We start from the raw sequence: 18349 nt of genomic DNA, 5'->3' as shown, positions 1-18349 counted from the left end.
CAGTAACTTTTGTCACATTTGTTTAGTATCACTTTAGAAAGGAGATTTTATATATATATATATATATATATTTTAAAAAAAAAAAAAAAAAAAAAAAATAAAATAGAAAGGAGATTTTACTGATAGTTATTTAATATTCATGAAAGTAGTTACTTATTCTCAATTTAATTTATCCTTTTGATCTAATCATCCTGATCAGAATATGACTGGCAATTACAGACACACTTTTTCAATCCTACTGTCAGTTTAATGTCTGGATAAAACCGTACATGTGGATTCTCTATCCTTTATTCATTCTTTTCAGCTTTTTTCAGCCTTTGTAGATATTTTATTCATTTATAAAGTTGATCATAAGAACTGAGACGTATTTAAGAGAAGTGTACTGTAAACCGCCGCATATTATTAACAATCACCATCGATTCACAAAGGAAAATTATATTTTGAAGCCCAAATGTTTGAACATCCAATCATTTCCATTTTGGAAATAAACTTGTAACTTTGCTAGTAGGGGGATCCCGATCCGATATCGGATATTGGTCCAAAATTAGCCAGAAAACAAATATCGGATTAAAACTTACGGATCTTCCGTTTTTTTCCCCCCAATTCATTTCTTATTTATTCAATTGTAGAATACTGTAGATATTATGTTGAAGGTTAAAATGTATGTAAATGTATGGTTAATAATAAATGGGTGAGTTTTTCTCATACCTACTGTTGCTGACTATTGTTCTCTGTTTGAGTCACATCACTTGATCAAGCCTTTTCTAACATTCTACACTACAAAATAAGTAATTATATTTTTTTTATGAAAGAAGAAGAAAAAAAAAAGGATGTTTGGTTCATGCTGATATCGGATCAATGTTGGTATCGGCCGATACGTAAGGCTGCAATATCGGTATCATATCAGAAATGAAAAAGTTGTATCGGACTTCCCTGCTTACCAGTGACTGGGTTAAATATTTTCCAGTGACCACAGGATCTAAATAGATGTTTTTGATTTTGCAGGAATGTGTGTTTGAACAGCTCGAGGTCAAGCAGAGCATCTTTCAGGATTTGGAGCGCCTCGTGGGAAACAACGTCATTCTCAGCAGCTCCACCTCATGCCTCGTGCCGAGCAGCGTGTTCTCTAAAGTGCACAACAAAAGCCGCTGTCTCGTCTCCCATCCGGTTAGTTACTTTAATGGTACTTTACTTGCTAGCTGACCTACTATCTGGAAATAAGTAATTGTTCATTTTCCACTCTAACTTACAATTTTTCCCAAATTTTGTAATTTCCTACAGATATTTCCATGAGAATGATGTGATCTACATTGACAATTTTATTGCATAGTTGGTTACAAATGAAAGGATTTTGGTTTGCAATCAGCACAAATGTTCACGTTAACAAGTCACTCCAACCTTGCCCCGCTATCAGAAAGTACACAATAGTAATTAATTTATAGATGATTTTGTAAAAATGAATTATTGTAGGCAGCAAAATTAGCAACCTAAACATTTATTGGGATATTCAATTAAAGCCTGAAAATTCAAAAGGCCAATCGATAGCGATGCCCTATTTCTTGTAGTTTACTGACTAAGCCTAAAGAACAATTAAAACTGAATGAACAATGGCACATTTAAATATACTGTAGCACTGGACTGGCACCCTGTCCAGGGTGTGCCCCCGCCTAGTGCCTGAGCAGACCCCCGTGACCCTGAAATAGGAGCAATGGGGTCGGAAAATGGATGGATTAAATAAAACAGCTTTTATACATATATTTTTCTCAGCATTGAATCAAACTGCACAAATGTTTTAGATTTAGATATGCTTGCCAGCATTTTGCGAAGGAATATAATATTAATATTATTAATAAATTGACCTTTGACTAGTAGAAATTAAGATTTGAGAAAAATAATTCCAATAGATTTTATTTGTACTCAGTGATGTAGTGAGCATGTAGCCATGTGTTTAACTTGTGACAGATTATCCACCTGGGTTCAATCTTTTGTGTGAAAAATAGATGAAATAAAGAAAAATAGGCTCTGCTGTGATAACTAGAGCTAAGTGATGCAACCAACCTCCCTTTTTGCTTTAACAGGCCTGAATACATACTGTACAAGGGGTTGCGGCCTTTGAGCCATTGGTTCTTTAGCTCTTCTCTCTTATTACTGACAAAACTAGTAATCCTCTATTGCAATATATGACCAATCACCAAGTCTCTCTAAACACCAAGTATGTCATCAAGCTCATTCTGTGTCATTCAACACTAGTGATGGGTATTTAACAAAGAAGCGTAACCAATTTTAGTGTAGACAATTATTTTTTTTCCCAAAATGGAAGTGAGCAGCAGTGTTCTTTCTACATGGATGCTGGATCTTTGGCAGGTCACATGTTAGTGTGATAACAAAGTGATAAAAAGAGTCTTAGAGTTAACTGTTTGTGCTCAGAAGTCATCATTAGTTAAGATGGAAACCAGTTTAACTAAAAACACCAGTGAAACCTTGACCTGCTCATCGTGTTTCACTACAAAATTAGATATTTTTCCTGTTGTTTTTTAGGAAAGGGTAAAATACTCTTTGGATAATGAAGTTTGCAGACACTGAACCAGGCTGTACACATTTATTCCTCTGATAATTTAATTATTCTTTACTGTTTCATGAAATAGCTAACATTTGTTGAGAATTAAATGAATAAACACATCTGCTCAATAGATTATTACAGAACTATCATTCTACTATATAAGGTAAATGTTTGCTAACTGCTACACACAAAGTTGTACCCATCATTATACTCGTAGTTTATTAGGAGTCCTCCACTGTTTTTACAAATTTGGCTTAAAATCTTTGAAATGTACAGGTCCTTATTAGATTATCTGTGCCTAACTAAACACATTATTTTGCCCCAATAATTTTTTTGTTTTACTTTTAAAAATGGGACTACTTTACAGTTTAAGAGACTGTGTTCCGTCATCTTGAAATCACGTGATGACATCTTCACTGCCTGTAAACAGCCCATTGTTTTCTATTGGATTGAAGTATTCAGCCTGCTTTTTAGATCATTTAGCAGCTTTTTCAGTCAAAATGACAACGTGTGCTGCTTTTGGTTTCTCTAAAAAATCAGGAAGAGTTAAAGATGCCGATGTAAACCTCTTTTGTTTACCGAAAAAAGGATAAAAACAGTTCGTCTGTCTCGAAAAAAAATCTGTGACCGCAGGGGACGACAGTTCAAATTCTGTGGTTTTGTAGTAGACAATGAAGCAGTGATCTAAAATAAATCATTTTATCATCACTCATTACAGGCAGCTGGGAGGTGTGACATCATCAATCAAATTAAAATGAATATGGGGCATAATAATGCGTTTTGTTAGGCATAGATCTTCAAAGGTTTTTGTCTAAATTTGTAATAACAGTAATGGATTCCTTTAAGAACTCACTTTAGATGCTGACAGTTTTATGTCTCACTAACTTCAGCAGCCTTTGGTTGATTGTCCTTCATGGCTCTCAGTCATTTCTTAAGAATGTGGACAAGCATCTCTTCTCTTGTTATTGACCTCTTTGTTCAGATGAATGTTTTGTGTTTGTCCTTTGCTCCTCAGGTAAACCCGCCCTACTACGTCAAACTTGTGGAGTTGGTACCTCACCCAGAGACAGTCATGGCCGTCATGGATGCTGCGTATGCTCTGATGACCAAGGTGGACAGCTTTTAAAAACATATTTTAGTGTTTGGCCATCTCAAATATTCTTAGTGGTAAAAATAACACCACATTTACATGGTGCAGATGTAGACTTCACTTCATTGATTCCTTTGAGAGGTTATTGTCACATTCACAAGTCATTCTTTAAAATAGCAATGATAAACAATTACCAGAGTAGTTTTGTGAATCATTATTGTTATCCTGCATGTTCTTCTTTTTTCGGGGATATCCTACTTCACATGCACAAAAAAAAAAGTCCAGTCCCATGTTAGATGGCCTTAGCTGCAAAAACAGGCCAATTGTCATAGTGGTGGTGATGAAAGATGCCTCTAAAATAACATTTTTCGAAAGATTTGCAATTTTCACCCAAATGTAGCCCAAAAACTGAAATTACCTTGGTAAGTTTAAACATTCTCTCACTCTGTTTTTAGCAAAAATGTAAAAACTTTGAATCCATCTCCTCCCACAATTTTTGCCCAATTAACACCAAACTTGCTACAGCACATCTCCACACTGTCCTACACAGATATTTAATTTATCATAGTTTAGGCCTTCAGTTCCACAAAATGTTTGACTGTAAACATAAACTTGCACATTTTTGATACATTTTCAATGTTTTTTTTAAAAGACAAAAATGTAGAGTCATTGCAGATGTTGGGAAGTGTCAAAATTATTTACAGCATTTTCAACTTTGCTCACATGCTAACAGTTGGAGTCAACACAAAAATTTCATTTTTATACCTTATTTAACTTATGGATCAAATAAATCATTGGTAAAATAATGATTTACCAACATCTCCATGCTGCCTAGATGCAAAATGTGTATTTTTGTCTTAATAACTGAATTTTTGACAGTCGTTTGTAATCTGCCTTTAAACACTAACAGCTGCTGTCTTGCACACAGGTGACTGACTTAGTCAATTAGTGAAGCGACAGGTGACATGTGCTATTTAGCTCAGTGACATAGAAGATGTTCCATCATGTAATAGTTGTGGATTAATTATGTGTATGACTTTGAGATTTATTGACTAATCATTACAGCTGTAGAATTCCTATAATGAGCAAAAAGAAGTTTTAAACAAATGTACCATAGAGTTGTCTCTTGCTAATTAACTCAGTGACATAGAGCATTGTCTCTTATGCCACAAATTGTGAGTTCAAGCCTAAAATGATGGAAAATTCTCAGCTGGGGTCTCGGGCGGGGGGGCTGGATGCTGGCGGGGGGCCTTGGGGTTGGGGGTTGGGGTCGGTGGGGGGATGCGCTGGGTGCTCGGCTGCTTAGGGCTTCCTCGGATGTGTGTGTGGAGGGCGGTGGCTGCCTCTCGGCCTGGGATCTTGGGGGCATCTGGGGGGTTGCTCGGCCGCGGGGGGGTTGCCTGGGGCTCCCTGGCCTCCGCTCTTTCTGCTGGCCTGGCTGCATCTGCGGGCCCAGGGCAGTTCCTGGGCTTGCAGTAGCGGTTTTTTTTCTTTTTTTTTTGCACATATGCTATTCTTCTATTCTTCCCCACCTTTTCTATTTCCTGTCTTGAGTCTCTCCTCCCTGCTCCCTTTCCCCTCCCCTTCCCCCTCCCCCTCCACTTAGGTGTAACACTGCTCTCCCTTTTTATATCCTCCCTATAATAAAAGATTTCTTACCCTTCCTTAGGGAGGGCTGGTGATGGTCACAATTAAGCAATAAAATAAATCAATTTATTTTATTGCAATAACAAAATATGCATTGCTGTCTCATAATGATTGCACTTCCTGTGGTGTTGACCTTTGACAGCATGTGCAGACAAGTAAAAAAAAAAAAAATTTCTCATTAGAATGCCAACTTTGGTAGATGGGTTGCCTTCTGATCAAGAGGTTGAGGGTTCGATCCCAAGACTATACCTGTTTATACGTCGAAGTGTCCTTGGGCAAAACACTGAACTCCAAGTTGCTCCAAATTGTCGACTAGTGCCTTTCGTGGCAGCTCTGTCCCATTGATGTTTGAATGTGCTGATATTGTAAAGTGCTTTGGAACTACTTTGTTATAAAAGCACTGAAAGTCCATTTGAACATTTACCATTCACTCAGAATTGCCTAATTTTGCCAAAACTCCCTCTTTGTTTACATTTGTTACCCTTTGAGTAGGATATATGTGTGCCACAGGAATGTTCAAATTTTTATTTGCACTATGCTGAGATGCTAAGGGAAGAGTTTATTATTTTTTTTAATTGTTTATATGTTATAGAATAAAAAGTTATCTGATTTCTTAATCAGAAAATTGAAGCTACTGTGAAGTTGCTGTTGCACTTTTGCTTAAACCTGTGTTAAAGATTGAAATTGTTTAATGACAGAGACTCATTTACTTTTTATTTTGGGATTGTTCTATGCATTTTAACTCTTGAGGACAATCACAGCAGTAAAATTGCACTTTTGACAATATAGCTGATATCTGCAGTCATTTTTAAGTGCATTAAAAAGTGCATTAGGCAAAATCGCCCAGCCCTACCTGGCCCTGAATATTGCGGCGCAGCAGCTATAGTTAATTATGTACAGCATAGATGGCATTTACTGGTTTGCGATTTGAGTTTCTGTTGTGAAACCAAACGAGCAAACGATTAAGTTGGAAACCAAAAAAAAAAGGTGTGCAGTGCTTGTTTTAAATCTCTGCAATTTGCAAAAAAACAAAACAATTGTGGTTTTGATGATTCATTTTTTTCCCTCTTTTTATTTTTAAAAACACAGAAACGTATACAGTTTTAGATTAACCTAATTTTTTAATATAATCAAAGTAATTCTTAGAGCACAGTGACTAAAACTTGGACATTTACTCCTAATGTAGTCAGCACCCTATAATGGTTTTTCCTTTCTGGTCCTTCCACATCCAGCCACATCTTTTAGCTTTCCTTTTTCATTTTGATGTTGTTTTTATTCATATTTTTCTACACATCAACATGTGCTCTGTGTTGTAATATTTGAATGGGAGTCGGACTGATGAGACTTTAATGAGATTACATTTTAGTTTTCATTGTGAAGCCCTCTGTGGTGAGTAACTGATAAATTGCAACTGCAATTGCAATCCAGAACACACCTGCAACGTAATGAGACTACATTAGATTTGTGCTGACAGCACTTTCGGTGCCTGGGGCCAATTGGAAACTTTCAAGAGAACAAAGCTGGAACCAGTCACAATTTATGTAACAACATTTGCACCTTCTGTCATTAAATAGCACCTTTGAAATGTTAGTTTGTACAATGCAGATGAACCTGCATGTCAGTTTTGATCATTTTTATTTATTTTTAATTTTCAACTGAGAGTTTTAGCACCAATGTAAACAATGCATTACTTTTCTGATTTCTGCAATGCAGGTTGGCCAGGTGCCCGTCCGTCTGAAAAGAGAGATTGATGGATTTGCAGTTAACAGAGTCCAGGCTGCCATAATCTCAGAGTCCTGGAGACTGGTTAAGGTCAGTGTCTGCCAGGGTTGGGGTCAGTTATAATTGTAATTGGTAATTAATTACAATTATGGGGTAATTATAATTGAAATTGTACTTGAAAAATGTGTTGCTGTTGTAATTGTAATTGAATTGTAAATGATTTTAGATAATTTACTTTGTAATTGTAATTGGCATGAAAATTCAATAAAAACTCTATGGCTTACACATATCACATAGCACTCACACTGCTCTCAGGCCAGCCTTGTCCCTGTTTACAAAATACATGTGTCTCCAACAAAGGTCTTTTTAAGAAGGAATTTAACACTCACACAAGCCTCGCAATAAGGCCCCCAATGGTTTCACACATGCACGACCTGGCCTGACCTGGGCTGCCATTGTGAGTGCACCCTTAAAGTCACCGACCTATTATATTTCTTGGTATCCTTGTCTGCTCTACCTCCTAAAATTGGGTTAATCCCAACATGTTAATCAGGGTTGATTGTTGCATTCTATAGGTGTGCATTCCTCAGATGCCATAGTGTAAAATACCTTGTGAATCTTCACACCCACACAGGTAGTAGGTATTAGTTTTTCACCATGAATTATGGTCTGCTGTACCTTGTAAAGGGCAGGTTTAAAAAAAAAATTTTTTTTTTCTTTAAAATAAAAAAAAATCAAGGTGTATATCCTTGGTTTAAGCCTAACAAGGTAACCAAGAGATAAGAAACAAATTAGATGAGAGAAAATCATTTGTGTATTTTACTGCTGATTTAAGACATGGTTAAGACATTTAGTAATTGAGGGTGTAATTGTAATCAGAATTTAATTGTAGTTGAACATGGATAGTTGAAGATGTAATTGGAACTGAAAAATGGAAATGACCCCAACCTTTTTGTCTGCCTCTTTTTTTCTCTCAGTTGAGTCAGTCAATTTAGAGGCACTAATAATGCCTGTTTTCTTTCTGTAGTGGGAAAGTAGTTGTTTAACCACACATACTGTACAAAAGTGAAAACATGCTAACTGCATTAATAGAGGCTGGATTTGCATCTATACTGCAGTTCTCAGGATCAAATCTATATTATTTGCATATCCTTCGTCACTTGAATGAGTTTGCACCACTAGTTTTGCACTGCCTTATTTCTAAAGGTTTGTAAAGTAATTTTGTAATTTGCACCCCTGCACTTTTCTCTGAGCACTAAGACATGTTTGGTGAGTTTTTAAAATCACTACCTGAAAAACTAGATCAGTTGGTGTTGGAAGATATCTGTTTTCAGATGTCAGAAGAACTATTATTCTTTAATGTTGTTATTCGAGTTTTTTAATATTCCTATTCTCTTATTCTTTATTATTATTTCTTTTTCTAAATGTTTATTCTTGGTATAATGACAGAAGTTTGCCATTGTGGGACTAACAAACAATAATGTTTTATTATGTTTTAGTAATAGTAATAATTAGTCATTCATTTTAGTCACATTACAGTTTGATTCCTAAATTCTTCCCTTGAAGGAAAGCAGTAGGCTGCCACAGTGCAGCACCTGGGGAGCCTTTGGGGAGTTGAGGCTGTCGCTCAAAGACCCACAATAGTCAATTCTTTTTCCCATATCTCTCCTCTGTATTCCAACCTCTGACCATTCAGCAGTTTTCTCTGACCTCAAACAAAATCAGTAGGACAGAGATGCAATGCAAATGTGCTAATTTACCATTGGGAGCAACGTTGCGTTCATGAATTGCTCACGGGCGCAAAGACAGGTATTTGGGAATAGACCCCTAACCTCTCGATCAGAAGTTGACCCCTCTACCTCCGTATTGTAGTTTTCCCGATCTAGGGAAACTCCAGCCCACCTCAACTTGAGGGTTTTAAAAGCTAGACTGAAAAAAGTATAATTGAATAGTCACACTTTAGATCCGTGTTTCCCAACCTGGTAATGTGTACCCCTTGGTGTTTGTAAACAGATTGCAGGGGGTACATAATATATATAATTTTCCTACTTATTTTATATCCTTTTTAAAGCAAAGTACAGGTTGACCATAGTTTTTCTACCTAGCTAACATCCCATTTTATTGCAACTTTGAAAATACATAAATACATGCTTTAAGTCCTAGTTTCTGTTTTTTGTTTTACTGGACTACATGTGTCACAAGTTTTCCATGAGTAAAAATGACAGGAAGCATTGAGCATTAAGTAAACCACTGCTCATTTGAGTTCCAGATATTTAATCGTTTGCACCTTAGTTGATTTGATTTCTCACATCTGGCCAATTTGTGAATAAATAAAGCTGTATTTGGCCCCTGGACTAAAATGATCCTGCTGACAAATACAAATTACATACAACAAATACAAAGGGGTATTTAATTTGATATGATATTTCTGTTACATAAAACAAAAATGGTAGGGAAATGCTGCCTTAGATGATGCTTTCCTTCTGGTTGTGTGCGACACATTGATGTTAACTTCTGAATATACATGTGACTCAACTTATACACACATACCAGACTGCACCACTGAAATAAATGCTTAACTGATTAGTTATCTATGTCACACACAAGGGGCTATTGATTTATAAGGATCTATGGGAGGTAGATATACACTCCCAGTGGTGGTTTACACCACTGGGAGTGTATATCTAATATTTGTATCTAATATTTTTGAAAAACTGAAGAAGAAAAAAATAGACCTAAGTGTTAAATACTTAAAAACACTTTCACAGGTCTATCAGGGTTAATGGGCTAGGCCACATAATATGTCCTTGCCTGGTTGAATAAATACAGTTTAAATGGATTTGGAGTAATTCAGTAGCAGAAGACATGTCTTCTTAATGACAGGCTGGTGTTTGTTGGTTTACTGGCAGCACGTGTCTCTTACAAGGATGCCAAAGCTATTTTTTATTTTTAAATGCAAAGTTTCAGCAAATCACTTTTTTATATATATATATTCTTTTATTTCAAACACAAAATGCAAACATTTAAAGTTGCTAAATGTTTGACAATTAATGTAATAATAATCTTAGTGTTTCCTTAAGGACATGAGGCTTTTGCATGTCATACAAATAGAAAAAGAAAACATAAAAATACATTTGGGTTTGTTTTTAGACACTTATAGTTTGGATGTGTAAGGGGTTAAAACATCTGTAAAGCTTTATATTGTTTCACCCCTGATTAACATGGTATAATTAAGGAAGTAACACAGGCATTGTTTTGGAAGAATATCCTTGTTGGGATTTGACATGTCAGGCTATTCATAAGAAGTATTTGGTTGACTCCGCATTGTTACAAAAGCCGCTCTTTGGCCTGCAGTCTGGTGAAAACCCTTGAAAGTTCAGTCAACACTGAAGCTCAGAGCACAACAAACACATTCTGGGAATAACAGTCATCTCAGAATGTCCAAGTACTCTTCAGAGAAATGTAGCAGGGGGTATTTTTGTGCCCTCAGACTATAAAGCAGCGTCTGCACATCTTGCATGTGATTTCAGTGATTTCACGCATGGTCGTGAAAGCGTAGACTCATATCTACATGACATTCCTTGTTATGTGTGGATCGCTACCATGTGATGTTGCTGAGTGGGATGAACCCTATAGCCACTTTTTGGTTTGAGCTGACACAAATGCCACTTTGCTGTGAAAGTGCTGAACCTTGCTCTAGTATAGCTGTGTCAAACATAAAGTCTGTGGGCCAAAAACTGTCTCTCAAAAGGACTCAATTAGGTCCGCTAAACAACATCTGTGACCATGACAGAGCTTTTAATTTAAACTGAGATGGACAATTTGCCTTTTTTTTAATTATATATAAATTTATACTGTATATAATATGACAACTGTCCAATAAATTATTTTATAAAACTTCACACAAGTTAAATGAGAAATGTTATTTCTTATAATCTACCACTAAAACAACACTACATGTACCAGTAGTTTAAAGTTTTTCACTTTTAAGTTCCAAATTCTTGCTTATTCTTCTGACCATATTTTGACATGCCACTACTTAGCCAATTCTTAACTGATCTACACCTTTAAAATATCAAAATGTTCCAATGTGCTGCTATGTAATTTGTATAATGCTAACACTTTTACTTTTAATGTAATAAAAGTTTTTATGTTTTTACTTTAAATTGCTATATCTCTGTTAATTCTGAAATCAAAGACAATTTTAGCACCAAATTTTGTCCACTTTCCAATCTACAAATCTGTCTCTTTTGTAGAGGTTGCACTCTGACAAAAACTAATTTATATTCATTTTTTAATAGTCATGTTGCATGCAAATCTTAGTCGATTTACACCGATTGAAATATTCTTCTGCTTATTGACAATGATAACTAATTTGTAAAATGCTAACTCTAACATTTAATGTAATTTAAGGTTTTATGCAAATTATGCTGCTTTTGCAAGTCTTAGAGCAGGGGTCACCAACATGGTGCCCGTGGGCACCAAGTAGCCCACATGGACCGCGTGAGGTGTCCTCAGGAGCACAACCAATGAACTCCATCTAAAATCTGATTTACTTTCCAGGATTAAAACTCACAAAGATGAATACATATGAGAGATATAGTACTACTATCAGCAGTAAATACTGCTGATAAAGTTTTACTATTAAATGAATCATCTTTAAATGTTTATTTTCTCTGAAACATTACGGCAAATGTTTTTAAGTGTTACAGATGTGGTGTTTGGTCAGTGGTATGTTATACATACTATGAAATGTGTAACATTTTTTTTTTAAAAAGCAAGTTGGGTTTTCTGTAAAATGTATTGAAAATGAAACAATTGGAGAAATAAAGTGTTTCAATGTTGAAACCTCCACATTTCTTACCTTTTTGAGGTACTGCCAGCCTTCCTTATTAACTTATCCTCCAATTAAAATTAAATCGTGTAAATGTAGTATTTAGGAAGTTCTTTTCTAACAGGTAGCCCTTTGGACTACACAGTATCTATGAAGTAGCTCACACGTTCAGAAATGTTGGCGACCCCTGCCTTAGAGTGCTTGATTAGGTCTGCTAGAGCGAGACAGCTGCTGCTCGTGAATTTAGAGGAAAACTCCTGTTAAAGCTTTAATCCTGCAGCTACAGCCACAATTTATATCTTAAAATGTTGCTACATTGCATTTATCCCTTACTTTGTTTCCACAAGTAGAACTTTTACCCCAATACTTCTATGGGTAGCTATAGCTCAGTGTGATCAGAGCCAGCTTCTACCTTCTACGTAAGTAATCATCAAGGGGAGCCTGGTTTGAATCTTGCCCTGCACACTATCTGTAACCTTGACTCTATATAAATGGTTGTTGATAATTCAATTACTTAACATAATGCTGTTTTTTCCCTGTGAGTACTTCCTACAAATATCTAAGCTTTTGGTAATGTGTACAAACTTACAGAGTTGGCAACTATTTTTCACATTCCAACTAGCATTGTTTGCGACAATGCAGATTTTTCTAGTTCTTTTTGTTTTGTCTTTTTTTTATATGTAACTAACTGTGTTCCCGGACCACCAGGTCACGGTCCAGTTCAGGTCCGTGTACCACTTTGCCAGGCTCCAAAGAAAGATTAAAAAATGTTATCCAAAGCGACATAGAACATGAGCAGTTAGGGTTAAGGGACTTGCACAACATTCCACAGTGATGGGCCAGGTTGGATTAGAACTGGTGACCCTCTGATTACAAGCCCGTTTTCTTAACCGTTACGCGACCACTGCCCCATTTCCAGGTGTTTTATTTAGAAAAATTACCACTTCCGCTTTAATGCTCATTGTTCCGGCGCTCGATGTGGTCCAGCTCAAAAATGGTTCGATGATCGCACACACACCCGGTTGGTCACACGGTGCGTGCAACACAAGCCACACCACGCCCTTAACTACTTAATCAAAGTTCTTCAGTGGATGAGAACTGTTCTTAGTCATCCATGTATTTTTTGTTTTCTGGTATTTTTTAATCTTAGTTGAGTAAATTTGCTTTAAAGGAGACATATCATGCTTTTAAATCCTTCCTTTTTACATATAAATCATACAGCAGACCTGCAATGCTTGGGTCTGAATTCCTCATTATTATAGTTCCACAGGCCCCTTTTCTACCGCTTTTCTGATGTGCTTCTGAGAGCAACTCGTTTTGGTGCGGCCTCTTTAAATGCAAATGAGACACTCCATACCCCGCCCCCTCTCCAGGTTGCAGAGGTGACACTCGGTTCAACTCCACCCTGTTCGGCCATTTTTGTAGTTTGATAGAAGAGATACGATTATCTAGCGGCGCAGAAACTTTTTATTCACACGTTATTTACAAAATGTCAACAACGGAAGACTTGTTCATCCAGCTTTACATGTTCGAGCCAAAGACAAAAACGGCAAAATGAAATGACTAATGAAAACTTTAGACTTAAATTAAATCACGTAGGCCATATCATCAAGGATCTAAAACGAGCACACAGCGCTAACATATGAAGTCTGAAGACGGTGCAACTGCTAATGCTAACAAAACAATGACAGGGACGTCTTATCACACTTTTTAGCGTTATTTACAGCTTACCGAAGTGCTCTGTTCATCGTCTCCAAAGATAGAAGGAATTGAACCCTGAGCTGAAGCAGTCATCCTTGAAGTGCTGCGCGCACACAAAAATGAACTTACCCACAGATGTGGGTACATTTCCGTGAAATATAAAACTCAACCAGGCACTTTGAAAAGGTTCTGATGCTGGGAGACGGTGTAATGAAGCGTGTGGGTTACTACATCCAACAACTGAACATTTTGACTTATCCTCTCGTAACTTCAGCATCCTTGAGCTTGGACTACAAAATAAAAGCGAGAAATAAAAATGGCGGATTGCTCGAAGTGTTGGGCCTGGAGTCGATGTCCTAATTTGGCAGTTCCGCTGCAAATACTGTGACGTCATTGTTCAAAAAATGTAATAGAGAATCGAAAAATCGAAACAGATTGAAAAATATGACCAAAACAGAATATAAAGATATCAACGGAGCACCTGAAGAGACTAATTTGAACTTTTCTGTACTTCTAAACACTCTAAATATACAACAAAATGCATTTAAGGGCTAAAAAAGTGGATTTAGCATGATATGTCCCCTTTAAGGCGTGTCATGTGCCATTTGATCCAAGTAGCTTCTTAAGTTATGAAACTATCTAGTTGTGTCCAAGATTCATACTGTGAAATTGATGAATCTTGATTAACCCACTGTGTAGTTCGTTCTCAGGATAAAGGATTCCTGTTTTCACATGACTCGGGTACAACGTTGTTAAATCATCCGAGGATTGAAGAAATGTTGGGATTATAGATACTGAAGAGATTGTTTCTCACCCCCTCCTCTGTTCAGAGATGACCCTCACAGAATTACAAAAATGACTTCTTTTACTCATCTCTCAAACCAATTATCTTCTCTTGCTTGGGTCTGTGCATTGCTGTTCTGAAAAGAATGTCCTGTTTCCTTTAGATGTCCTTTCCCCCAGACTGCTGAGTCATTGCCAAAGATCTAGGCACTTCTGTGTTGAGTCATGTGTTGGTGTAGTGGTTGTTTAGTTTTTCTAATGTACAGGTCAATGTACTCCTCACTGCATTCCAATACACAGACAACATTGCTCTATTTGTTTTTTGGTATTTTGTTCTTAGACCAGTTTCAGTCTCAGGATGTTGCAGGGATTCAAGGACAAATGATTGTGATGTTTCTTGAAGACGTGTCTCCTAAATTATGCAATATAATGTAGGGATTGACTATATGTGACCGCCCTGCGGTCTCAAGTATTTGTAGTTTCTCAAGTCTTTCTTCTCTTCCCCGGGTGGCTTGGTTGATTTGGGTCCTTACTCTACTTTAACTATATACTGTACGTGGCACACCATGATAAAGCCATGAACAAGTTGGCCAGGGGAAGTTTTGAGTTATTTAGATTCTAAAAGTGTGGTTTCTTAGCTTTCTGATGAGGTCACACAAAGAAATCATTGAAAATTTGAAGAAGTTATGTCCATTTGAGTGTTGGCAGTCTCTAAAGTACATAAAGGAGGAATCAGGCCTCAAAGTTTCTGAAGGTTTTCTCACCTACCTCTGCCAGGCAGGGGCACTGTACATTTCCATTACTTTGCATTAACCCAACAATGGTTGTCAATAGCCGTTTTATTGCAGTTCATATTCACAATAAATACCTTTTCCTGCAGTATAATGTTGAATCAGTTTATTTTTAGCTGCCAAACTTCGCTATTGTTATTTATTATTATTAATATTATTATTATTAGTGGTTAAGGAATTGGGCTTGTAATTGGAGGGTCACCGGTTTGAATCTCACCTGGGCCATTACTGTGGGATGTTGAGCAAGTCCCTTAACCCTAACCGGGCTCCCTGGGCGCTACACTGTAGCAGCCCATTGCTACTCCTCGAGATTAATGGGTTAAATGTAGAGAGAAAATTTCACTATGGTTTCACTACGGTGATCAGTGAAGGATACATTATTATTATAGTATGTATTGCTATTGGAAAGTGGGAGGTTAAGTAGCTATTTCATGGATGGCCAAATGAGGTTGTGTTTAAAGGTGGGACGTCAGGGACATTTAGGTTTGTTGTGAAATGTGTAGAGTGATAACTATTGTGTTTTCATATATTTTGGCTTTTAGCAAGGACACTGTAGGGCATTAAACCCCATTCCACTAATGTGAAAGAACCACTACTGGTACCTTTTGCTTTTTTAGCCGTTGGGAAAAAGCAAAAATAGTATTGCAAACGCATGCTAATTGAAAGTGTTTTGAAGGCTATATCTGGTTAGATATCTGTTTTGAGGATAATTAAAGTGTATGTATGGTCGAATATTGTAATAAGTATGAATTTGTTATCCATCATGGTTATGATGTTGCATTGGTATTAAACACAAACTTTTAGTATGTTTAAACAAAAATATTAAGTTTTGAATAATTCATTTTAAGTGATGATTTAATTAGAATAAGAAATCGTTCAGCAATGGTGATGGTTAGTGTTAGTGAGGGTCATTTAAATCATAAACGGTAAATTATTAAAAATATGTAATATTCATGCATGTAACAAAATGGGACTAATTCAATTATCAAGCATGTCACATCATGCAAGAACATACAGGTTGGCGCATGTGTACTTACCCACATAAACACACACACACACACACACATTCACAGACACATATCCCCTCAGTACCTAATTCTAGTGATGTGATGGCTTTTTGACGTGAACAACGGGAGCCGACTCCTGATTGGAAGCCACTTTGCTTCTCTCTCTCTTTTTTTTCTCTTCAAGCCGCATTCTATTGGTCAATATGTGTGTTTCTTCTCTGTCTGCACTGAGTAGGGGGGAGGGGCTATGGTGTCACATTATTTTCAAAAAGCCACACGCGTGAAATCCACAACCGCGCGCATAAAACCCATAGCAAGCGGGCATGCGCTTGCGGTCCTTCTATGAGGTGAATTCTCGTGCGCATTTACGTGGGGCGTGGGCTCTGCAGTGATTGGCTCTGCTGCAAACATGACTGTAGTGGTGTGGTGAACAATTTTTATGAAACAATTTATTAACGGTGTCATTGCAGTCCAAACAAATCCGACTTGCACACCCGTGAACTTAGCAGCAGCCATGTTGAAACTCTCAGGCCAGTCTGATTCTGATCCGCAGAGATATTTGAGGAACACACATGCCCACGCACGCATGCATGCACGCACGCACGCACGCACGCACGCACACACACACACACACACACACACACACACACACAGACACAGACACAGACAGACAGACATAGATTCCTTGCTTTTATATTTGTTTACAACTTAATGCACCTCTGCAATGGGGAAAAATGGAGTACGGCTGAAATTGAGTATTTCTGTGGTTAGAAAGGAAGTGAGGAGAAGAAAGTGATTTTTGTCTGCGACCTCCGTTGAGTATTCAAAACAGCTGACTGTAGTTATGACTTAACTCTGCTGCTGCTTTGATGAAAATACACACTTGTTGAAGTGACCCATGCATTAATAGCCATGCGTTTTACTTCATTGTGCATTTTATTGGCCCAAACCAACAACAGAACTGTGTGAATAGCCATAGAAAACTGCCAGCTGAGGATTTCCCCACCTCGAAACACGGAAGCCGCTCTGCTCTAAAACGACCAGTTTTCAAACACAGAGTTTACTCTTTTAAAACATCTGATACTGTTATTTGAAGCATGGAGGACTTTCAGGTTTTTGTGCTTTTTTTGTTTCTCCCATGCCGACTTGGTCCTGGCTTTGCCATGGCGTGTCATTACTTTGCTCACTAATAAGATTAAAAAATCAGTTAATGTAAAAGACAAATTACAAAAATTGCGCCGTTAAAGGGTACCTGTTATGAGCTTTAATTGCATGCTCTATCAAAAGATTGCATTAAAACTAGATACAATCAGATCATGTTCATCATGAGTCCTTGAGAAGCCACCACGGGTAAACGTAACTACTCCATCAGGAAAGCATGATCAGCACCATGCACATTGCCATCATTCTGCCAGTTTAGCAGTTACTTGAGTCTTGACTGAGAGCGAGAACGTACCTTCTGGTCAGGTCACTGTCAGATGGTATTCATGGATGTATCGACGGTTCAAGGAAGGGTTTGTGGAGAACATATCCGTGTAAATTTGATGTTGATGTGATGCAGCCTTCCAAACAGTCTGCTATGAGGTTATGCTCTTTACAACAGTAAGACTTCATATCAGTTGTTATGATGGAGCGCTGCTGATATAGGTACCAGGTGAAACCCATTGGCCATCACCCACATGTCTGATGGCTTTTCGTCTTCAGAATCACGAGAATGTGATGATAACTAATGATTCTCACAACAATTGTCCCTCTATGGCTCCAACAGTTAACCTTACACAGCCATTTCATCACAGTTACTGACCATATTTTTTACTTCTGAAACACTGTCATCACAAAGAACACTTGTTTGTTTAACTACAACAGATAACGCGAATGCCACGACTCCATTAAAATGGCTGCTACCCCTAAGTTCTCTCTGAAAGAATAAAATTGTTCAGAATGGTAATTTTAGGACAACATTTCTAACATGTGTGCCAACATTTTGAAAAGAAGGATGTACAAAGAATTAATGTGGATGATTGTCTCAGGTGGTAAAAGGACAATGAGGGGACGAGCCCAACCCGCCACCTTTTTTTTTTCTTTTTCTTTCCCTTTGTCATTGTTCAAAAAAATGGAAAACTCGGGAAAGACAATGTGGACTGAGACACTTGGACTCTTCTTCATTATCGTTTTTTGTTTTTTCTCTGTTTGTTTTATTTATTTATTTATTTT

General features: G+C 37.2%; 1 protein-coding gene across 2 annotated transcripts in view; it reads left to right on the top strand.

Moving 5' to 3' along the window:
- Positions 1-18349, top strand: part of cryl1 (crystallin, lambda 1) — a 39124-nt gene that overhangs the window by 10569 nt on the left and 10206 nt on the right. For both annotated transcript variants that reach the window (XM_028435859.1, XM_028435858.1), the window contains exons 4-6: positions 1006-1167; positions 3576-3671; positions 7011-7109. In XM_028435859.1, the coding sequence (XP_028291660.1) occupies positions 1006-1167; positions 3576-3671; positions 7011-7109 (357 nt within the window). The remainder of the gene's footprint in view (positions 1-1005; positions 1168-3575; positions 3672-7010; positions 7110-18349) is intronic.

Source organism: Gouania willdenowi, chromosome 21, assembly GCF_900634775.1.
Source record: "Gouania willdenowi chromosome 21, fGouWil2.1, whole genome shotgun sequence".
Lineage (NCBI taxonomy): Eukaryota > Metazoa > Chordata > Actinopteri > Blenniiformes > Gobiesocidae > Gouania > Gouania willdenowi.
The sequence above is the reverse complement of the archived record's forward strand: the minus strand, read 5'-3'. Positions and strand labels throughout refer to the sequence as shown.